The 9,306-nt window shown below is 38.9% G+C and overlaps 1 protein-coding gene across 1 annotated transcript; it reads left to right on the top strand.

Moving 5' to 3' along the window:
- Positions 1 to 898: 898 nt before the first annotated feature.
- On the top strand, positions 899 to 7,291 carry LOC107686187 (rab5 GDP/GTP exchange factor-like). Its single transcript, XM_016483098.1, has 8 exons — positions 899 to 1,091; positions 1,215 to 1,408; positions 4,137 to 4,296; positions 4,799 to 4,823; positions 5,044 to 5,195; positions 5,512 to 5,603; positions 5,706 to 5,962; positions 6,553 to 7,291. Exons 1-8 carry the CDS (start codon positions 913 to 915, stop codon positions 6,952 to 6,954), a joined length of 1,461 nt encoding a protein of 486 aa, XP_016338584.1. The 5' UTR covers positions 899 to 912; the 3' UTR covers positions 6,955 to 7,291.
- The last annotated feature ends 2,015 nt before the right edge of the window (positions 7,292 to 9,306 follow it).

The following is a 9,306-nucleotide window of genomic DNA, read 5'->3' as shown; positions in this document are numbered from 1 at the left end:
TAGTAGATAGAGCAAAACCTAATCCAGGATCAGCCCTCTAGCTGTTATACTCTTTATAAGCAGGAAGCGGAATCCTACCTTTCCTCTTCGAGATAAAAGTGAAGATCTTAGACTAGTGCGGAAATTCCCAAGATCAGATAACACGGACAAGGAGCAGGTTTTGTGTGAATGGGCCTAGAGCAGGGGTGCTCAAACATGGTCCTGGAGGGCCGGTGTCCTGCAGAGTTTAGCTCCAACTTGCCTCAACACACCTGCCTTCAAGTTTCTAGTATGCCTATTAAGAGCTTGATTAGCTGGTTCAGGTGTGTTTAATTGAGGTTGGAGCTAAACTCTTCAGGACACCGGCCCTCCAGGACCGAGTTTGGGCACCCCTGGTATATGTAATACTCGGAATTTATTGTCATGTCATCAGTGTTAAAATATGTTGATCAGAGTGTTCAATGAAACTATAACGACACCAGATCAAACACGTTTGAACTGCTCACTTTTTCATTTTGATTGAGATTTAGTGCGTCATTGGTTGTTTAATCATTCTCAGTGTAATTTAGAAATCAGTGATTTAATGTTAGGTAAATTCAGATTAACTGGGACATCCTCCCCCCGTATAGTTATTAAAACTATGCATTTCTATATTTTACTTGCCCTTCAGCTCTGAAATATAAATCTAAGTATGAATATCTGATATTCACATTTATACATTTTCAGGTCTGCTCAAAGTCTTTACATGAGTCATCTTATCTCGTTTAAATGGCAGTGTTGACATCTCTGGTGTGTTCTGTAAAAGTTGCATGTCTTTGCAGAGTACATTATGTAACCCGACTCCTGTTGTCTTGCTGCATGATTTGCAGAGCGGATATGCAAATTCAGATCACAATGTCAAACATGTTTCTTTACCTAGATAAAAGGGACACTATGAGTCAGCGCTCAGAGCGACGGGGGATCCATGTGGACCAATCAGAACTGCTGTGTAAGAAAGGCTGTGGTTACTATGGCAATGCTGCATGGCAGGGCCTATGCTCCAAGTGCTGGAGGGAGGAATACCAGAGAGCTCGGCAGAGACAGATCCAGGAGGACTGGGCTCTGGCTGAGAAGTGAGTCTTAAACGGCAGTTAGATCACGCATTAATTCAAAGAAACTTTCCGCATCATCAAGACATTCATAAAGCAGAAATGATGTTCAGACAGAATGCCGTAATGATGTGCTTCCTGTCGCAGGCTGCAGCGAGAAGAGGAGGCGGCTTATGTCAGCAGTCACAGTTCCTCTCAGACCCAGCCTCCACAGTCCCACTCTCAGCACTCTCTCGCCACCTTCTCTAAGTTTGAGGAGAAGAAAACCAATGAGAAGACCCGTAAGGTCACCACTGTAAAGAAGTTCTTCAGCCCCTCCTCTCGCACGGCCCCTAAAAAAGGTACAAGGAGGGTGGGATTAGAGCGATATGAGTGTGACTGGTGTTGTTTTGCAGTAGGATTCAGTGGCTGATGTCCTGGACTGGATGGACAAAATTATTATTTGCCCTTATCAAATATGCTTTATGAATATTATATTTGGTTGGACAAGTGAAAACTGATTTAAAATACAGTGGAGCTTCACATGTTGTGTCAGGGCTGTAGATTTTCCTTGCATCGCCACTTTTCCCTTAGAGCCCAAAATAGAAAATCACACATACCTTTGCTTCTGGATTTCTTTTGGAAATCATGCTTATTTCATATGCAAATGTCTGCCCTTATCATCATCATACATAGTCCCAGTTTGATTTTACTATTGGATGGCATCTCTCTGATAAAGCCTTAAACTGTCTGCATGCAACATCCAAACAGCAATTTGTAATTTATGCTAGTTTAATATTACTTTAATGGACCTGAATGTTGGTAATTAAAAGGCTTTATCATTGAAACATCAAGTGTAGACCGTTTAAAAGTTCAGTGGGATCAGTACAGTTTTTTATGATCTCTTTTGCTTACCAAGGTAGCATTTATTTGATCAAAGATAAAGTAAAAACTTATTATTTTGTGAAAAGTTTTCTTTTTTAATATATGAAGAGTTAATTTGCAAAAACCGATAACTCCATTTTTTTTTTTTTTCAGAAATCACGTTTTTTTTATTGCGCATTCCAAGTAATATCAATCAAACTGCAGTTGGGTTGTTTTGATTAAGTAATAATACCACAAATAAACAAATATTTAATAAAAATATAATTAAAAAGGAAGTAAACACTGTAACCAAGAGGGCACTCAGTATTCTGGGAAGTTTGTGTGCATTGGGAATCTTTTTTTTTTTTTTTCAAATAAAGCCAAGGTAACACTCATTTTACATACAGCACGTAATGAAAATGACATGAATATGACAGTGGGCAAATGCATAAATTGCAGCATATTTTGAAATCACTAGTTTAAAGTTTGTCGATCACACGTCTCCAGTGAAGCTGAACTCTCCTCCTGTCCATATTCAATTCGCACGGACCATAGGACCGACCGTCACGCAGAAAGCCCGCGATCATGCAGGATACAAATGCACACTTGTCTATCCATATTTGACAGAACTGAACGACGACAGCGAACAAGAGGGAGAATGTGAGCGGTGTGCGCTCAGGCGCTGCCGTTCTCAGCGCCATCAAAACAAAGGTCCCGCCTCGAACACATCGGCGAAACAGAAAACGATGCCGATAGTTGAAAAATTCCAAATATCGGCAGATATATCGGCCATGGCGATATATCGGTCGACCACTAATTAAAAGTTTGTTTTATAGCAAAAGCAGATAACTCCACATTTCATGTTTTAGAGCAGTGGTTCCAAACCTGTCCTGGAGGACCCCCTGCCCTGCACATTTGGACACACCCAATTTAGTTATTGGAGTCTCAACTAACGAGCTGATGAGTGGAATCAGGTGTGTTAGATAAGGGAGACATACAAAAGGTGCAGGGCAGGGGGGCCTCCAGGACTGGTTTGGGAACCACTGTTTTAGAGTTTAAAAAAACTAATCTTTGTAATCTCCTCAGATGACAATGTAGATGCCTGACAAACATTGTTGTTGTTGTGATCATAAACTGTATGGATGTGATTACACGCAATACACGGAGCTTTACCTTCACCATTGTAACCCGCTGCTTTTGCAAGGTTCCGTGAAAACGTTAAGGCTTTTATTTTCCTTTTTCGCCCCCAAAGAAGATATCACAGGTTCATCAAGTTCGTCGAAATAATCCATCCTCGATCACTTTTAGTCAGCTTTGACGAAACTCCTCTCAGCTAGCACGTCTTTTCAAAATGAAAGTAGCCTTGTCACCTGACCTGAATACAGCACGCTGATTCGCTAAAATGGACTTATCGGCTTCTGTTCAAAAACAACAAGGGCGCTTGTCGGCTTCTGCAGTAAAACGTGAACTCGTGATGCCTTGAAAGTGGACAAAACTGGCCTTTTTGACAAAACGTGTTTAGGGTTCAGGTCGCACGCTATATGTGGAGAATAATGCACAGCAATCGGCTTTTTTTAAAGTGGCGTTTATCGATTTTTGCAAATTAACTCTTCATATTTTTAAATATAATTTATTCCTGTGATGGCAAAGTTGAATTTTCAGCAGCCTTCAGTGTCACATGATCCTTCAGAAATCATTCTAATGTGCTGATTTGGTGCTCAAGAAACAATGTTGAAAACAGTTCATATTTTTCTTACATATTTTTTAGGATTCTATGATGAATAGAAAGTTCAAATAAACAGCATTTATTTGAAATAGAAATCATTTTTAACATGACTTCACTGTCAACTTTGATCATTTTAATGCATTCTTGCTTACTTTTTTTTTTTTTACTGACACCAAACTTTTCAACGGTTATGTAAGGCAAGCCATCCTTGCTTGATTTGATACGGTTATATATTAATTTGCTATCATACGATTTTATCATTTGTCTATCATGTTCTTATAAGATGATTTTATTTGAACAAGTGATCCACCCTTCATCTCTCAGTTTGTTTCCTTCATCTCGTTGCTGTTCTGCCGTTCTGTCTGATCTCCGCCCCACCTCTCCCACAATTTTCTCTCTCTTTTTCACTTTATATTCTCATCTGAACTCCTCTGTTACCACATTTTTCATCCATTTCACCCCCTTTCACCCATTTCCATTACCTACCCTGGGTGTTTTAGTCCCCCCTGAAAAAGAAAAAGAGAAAGAGGAGAAGTTGCAGGGCAGGAGGGAGAGCCATGGAGAAAACCTCCTGAGGGATCTGAAGGGCATTTTTACCCAACCCTGGGAGATGGCCTCTCCCACTGAAGGTAACAGACAGAGCCTGGAGGAAAATCTGGGGTTCTGAGAAGGAACGTAGGTGGAGATTGCAGTGTTTGTCTTCTCTTAGGTGGACCACTGTTTTTTTGTGTGATTTGATGTTCTGTGTTGAAGAGAGTATCTTTGCTAAAAGTATTTCACAAAGTACAGCAATTATTTTATGTTCCCCTTTAACTGTTCTTTGTGACATACAGCCCTGATCCATACCATAGTGTTGTGTGTATTTGTTGTTTGTGCGTCAATAGGCATGATTGAATTCACCCTACCATTTTTTCATGTTCACTGTCTCATTGTCATGCGTCCTCCTCTTTTTTTCTTGTCAATCTGGTGGCAGCTCTGGTATCAAGGCTGAGAGGTGGGTATTAGTGCCACATCACTGTAGCCCTCCAGCATAAATCACAGAAAACAAACCAGTGCATCAGTGTTATATATGTCAGTTAACAAGAACAATTTCTAATAGTTTTAGTTAACCCTGGGGCAAACATGTCTGCTAACCACCTAAGAAACTTCATTGTTGTCCCAGCATGGTGATGTGGGAGTGGGGTTATGTAACAAACTGATTTCATGTTTGTTTGTGAGACACAAGTATGTGAGGTATCTAAAGGATTTTTTTGTTGTATATGAGTAGTAGCAGCTGTCCTCTGTAGAATGCTGTGATTGGACCATAATGATTATTTACATTTTTGTACATATATACTTACGTTTTTATGGTTTACAATAATTTGCCAGAAGCCAAATGAATAATTTTTTTGCAAATATAAACCTCAGGTGGCTCCTCTTTCCTCAGGCTCCTCTGAGAAAGTGGACAGAGTAATGGACCAAGTGGAAAAATACATCATGACTCGACTCTACAAGAGCGTCTTCTGTCCAGAGACCTCGGATGATGAGAAAAAAGACCTGGCTACCCAGCACAGGATTCGGTCAGCCAGTGTTTAGTATTGTTTATATGCTATTATAGTATTTATTAATATTTAAAATTAGGTTTTAGCTTTATTTGTATTTCAGTGTTAGTTTTAGTAATTTTAGTACTTTAGCTTAAACTTATTTCGGTTAGTTACCAAAATAATATTTTGAATTTTTGTTTTACATTTAATATTGATATTTTAACAACATGCTCCATATCAGTGTTAACTTGCTGTTTGTACATGAAAATTCCTCAAATAGGTATTATTCTTTTACGCCATTCACCTTTAAAATCTGCATTCTTGATTTATTCGTTAAATAATGGTTTTCCAGGGCGTTACACTGGGTCACCATTCAGATGTTGTGTGTTCCTGTGGATGAAGAGATCCCTGAGGTCTCTGATAGTGTAGTCAAAGCCATCACTGGTGAGTCTGCAAGGATGGTTCTATTTTCTCTTTTAGTTGCTGCTTTTGTTTTTTCTTCCATCAAGATACAAGATTTTTTTCGTCTTATTTTGTCTACCTCAGATATCATTGAGATGGACCCCAAGCGTGTGCCCAGGGATAAACTGGCCTGCATCACCAGTTGCAGCAAGCATATATTCAATGCCATCAGGGTCACCAAGAATGAACCAGCTTCTGCAGATGACTTCCTTCCCACCCTCATCTATATTGTGTTGAAGGCCAACCCGCCACGGCTGCAGTCCAACATCCAGTACATCACACGTTTCTGCAACCCTTCAAGACTCATGACCGGAGAGGACGGCTACTACTTCACCAACCTGGTAGGTCCACACATAATTTAGAGTGGCTCAAAAATAATTAATAATGTCCAAACAAACTATTTTTGTGGAATATTTTGGTTCAAAAGTGTACTTATTTTACTTTAAAATTAATGCCCCTTGGTGTAATATTTTATCTAATGCAATGACATTAATATATTTCTAAAGGGACAATCAACCACCCATGAAAATTCTGTCATAATTTATTCTCATGTTGTTCCTAGCACAAAAGAAGATAATTTGAAGAATGTTGGTAGCTAAACAGTTTTGGTTTCCATTGTATGGACAAAAAATATAATGGAAGCGATTTGGTTAGCAACATTGTTTAAAATACAGGTTTGTAACAACATGATGGTGAATAAATTATGGCAAAATTGAAATTTTTAAGTGTACTATCCATTTAAGTGTGGCAAAAGTGTGCTAATACTGTTTGAGGCTACTATAATTACTTCTGAAATTTGGAGGCTGGCTAGTCATATGCATATGAATAAACCTTACTGTTTAGTCTAGTCTAATCTTTTCTATTCACATTTTTCTTGGTTCCTTTTCATTGTATTTTCCTAATTTTCATCTTCATCACTTGTTCCCCTCAGTGCTGTGCCATTGCCTTCATAGAGAAGCTGGATGCCCAGTCGTTGAATCTCAGCCCTGAGGACTTTGAGCACTGCATGTCCGGTCATGCTTCCCCTCGAAGGCAAGACGATACTGCAGCCTGGCCACAGAGTGGTACCCATGTCAACCCAGCACTTAGCCAGATCCATCACAACCTCAAGCTCCTATCCAGCCTTGAGAAAAGACAGCAGCAGGTCATCGAGGGGGCGCAGAACCTGCAGGCCGAACTGGCAGAATGGCAAGACAGCGTGTCCCGCGAGGTGCAGGAAATCCTGGAGCGATACCCACTGGAGATCAAACCACGAGCATCCGCGATCGATGCGGAGAATGTGGAGAACGACAGGCTGCCACCTCCCCTTCAGCCACAAGTGTTTGCAGGTTAGCGTAGTGTAATGTCCTCTGGAGTGTATAAGCCAGCGACATGGTCGTATCAAGACGGGTAAAGCATTTTTATATGCAATGGTTGCTCTTGTCCAAGTTCTCCACTCCTTTTCTCTCTGTATTTGGGCTGTTACCATTCCATTTGTCTTTTAAATGCGCTTACACAGTCCCACGTCATATCTTTTCTGCAAAAATATTCTTGTCTGACTACATTTGTGCAGCTGATTCATAAAGGACGAGGCAGAGTTTGTGAAACTAAATAAGCTTTTCTAACCAGGCTTTAGAAGATCTGTCAACAGTTTGATCTACCTTAATACGAGTTGTTCTAAAATACTGAATCAAATAGCTGCTAATACTTCCTCTTAATGTGATTGCAGTTTTTATGTGATCATACACCACATATCAGCATTTCTCTTGTAGATTAGTCATGTTCACTGAAGGGTGTTTCACCCTCATGCCGTAGTGTGTATTTCTCCTTGATGCAGGTCTTTTTATGGATGTATAAAATGTTTTGCTGCTCATACTGTATATTTAGGAAATGTAAAGTTGAACCCCATGCAGATGTAATTCACGGAATTGATCGGATATACTGTTGTGCATATGATTCAGCAGTAAACACTATTTACATAGGAATTCGTTTATTTACAAATGAAAATATTGGTATAAAGCTGTGCATTTGCTCACTTAAATTTATGCAATTCTGTCATGGTGTCTGCAGGCAAGAAAAAATTAACAAGTCCTTCCCCTCCCAAGACGGGGATGACATTAATATGTCTTGCATTTGATATTGTCAGCATTACATAAACCCAATTTAAATGTGAGCAAGTTTAAATTTTAATACTGCCCCAGCTGTAACTGTAAAAGGTACTTAGCAAAACACTATATTCATGTGAAAATAATTGGTTTCATTCACAGTAATGATTTTGATTTATGACTGTGTGTGGTATTTTAACTGAACTGCTTTATTTAAGATGTAAATATAACTTGAGGTGTCTTATTTTGTGTGTGAATCATTATTTATCATTCTGGAGCACCAAAATAAATCCGCAAAGCACAATGCTGACATCTGATGGCCAGCATAGAAATGAAATAATTGTTTAACACGTTTTTAAACCCAATAGCCCACAACATTTCAACACAATATTGCTTATTTATTTTTGTTTTGAAGCATAAAATGTGTATAAAGTTGTATTGTATCAGTGCTTGTTCTCAACTTTTTACTTACGGATGACAGGTGAGGATATGGTGGGCAGATGTCAGTCTACTAACTCAAATATCTCTGAAATGAGTTGAATTGCGTCTCATTGGGTATAGCCTGAATGTAACTTTAATTTGCACATGTTCATATGGGACTTTGAAAATGGCTCATTTAATGAGCCATCGGCTCCATAACAGATCTGCAGCCCCACCAAACCTGAGTGTCGTACGATGGTTCCTCTGTACCTGCAGCCCTCCAGAGGTTCTCAGTATAGCATGTAGGTCAGTGTCTCTCAGGAGAGTGAAGATGCTCCACAAGTTATATGCTGAGATCTTGATTTACTATGCAAGTACTCTACATTTGCAGTCATTACTCAGCCAATATGTGACATAAATTTTTGTTTGGTTATTTGAGGCATTGATATAGCTTGTATTGTATGATTTTGAATTAGTATCATTTGATAAAAATGCCATATTTATGGCACATCACTTACCTTTCATTAGTTTAAACTACATCAACTTTTACTGTTACACCAGAAAACAAATACATTGTCATTTTGACAAAAGATTGTAAATCTGATACAAAATACTAAGAATGTAGTTACAAAAAATGGTTAAATCCGTTAAAACTGGTAACAACAAGCAAAACTGAATAGTCATTAATTAAAGCTGCAGTCCGTAATTTTTTAGGTTAAAAATGATCCGAAATCAATATTTGAGCAAGTACATAACCAGCCAGTGTTCAAAACTATCGCCTTACTTTAGCCCGATTCACAAGGTTAGCTTATAATAATGTTTTATAATTTGAGTGGTATGGGTAGGTTTTCGCGGGAAATTCGAGCATGCTGCTGCGTCATTACCATAGACTGTATACATCACTTCTGTAAACATAAAGAAGTTGTCCCGTCTACCAGTGTTGCCAATTTAGCTACTTTGTAGCTAGATTTAGCGACTTCCCCGCCCCTTTTGAGACTTTTTTTCAAAAGTTTAGGGACAAATATAGCAACTGCTTGGACAAACCTTATCTAAGTTCTCATCTTGCCCACTGATCTACATTCATCTTTATATAGATCAGTGAATTTGCCATTGTGATGTCATCTAGTGACATTTAGCTACCAGTTTTAGCTACTTTCAATTGAAAGCAGTTGGCAACACTG

Source organism: Sinocyclocheilus anshuiensis, unplaced genomic scaffold, assembly GCF_001515605.1.
Source record: "Sinocyclocheilus anshuiensis isolate Anshui unplaced genomic scaffold, SAMN03320099.WGS_v1.1 scaffold437, whole genome shotgun sequence".
Lineage (NCBI taxonomy): Eukaryota > Metazoa > Chordata > Actinopteri > Cypriniformes > Cyprinidae > Sinocyclocheilus > Sinocyclocheilus anshuiensis.
The sequence above is the reverse complement of the archived record's forward strand: the minus strand, read 5'-3'. Positions and strand labels throughout refer to the sequence as shown.

Coding starts and splice junctions, on each gene's coding strand:
- LOC107686187 (XM_016483098.1), top strand. CDS start 913: ATGAGTCAGCGCTCAGAGCGACGGGGGATCCATGTGGACCAATCAGAA. Junction 5,196..5,511: donor GCTACCCAGCACAGGATTCG/GTCAGCCAGTGT, acceptor ATGGTTTTCCAG/GGCGTTACACTGGGTCACCA. Junction 5,963..6,552: donor GCTACTACTTCACCAACCTG/GTAGGTCCACAC, acceptor TGTTCCCCTCAG/TGCTGTGCCATTGCCTTCAT.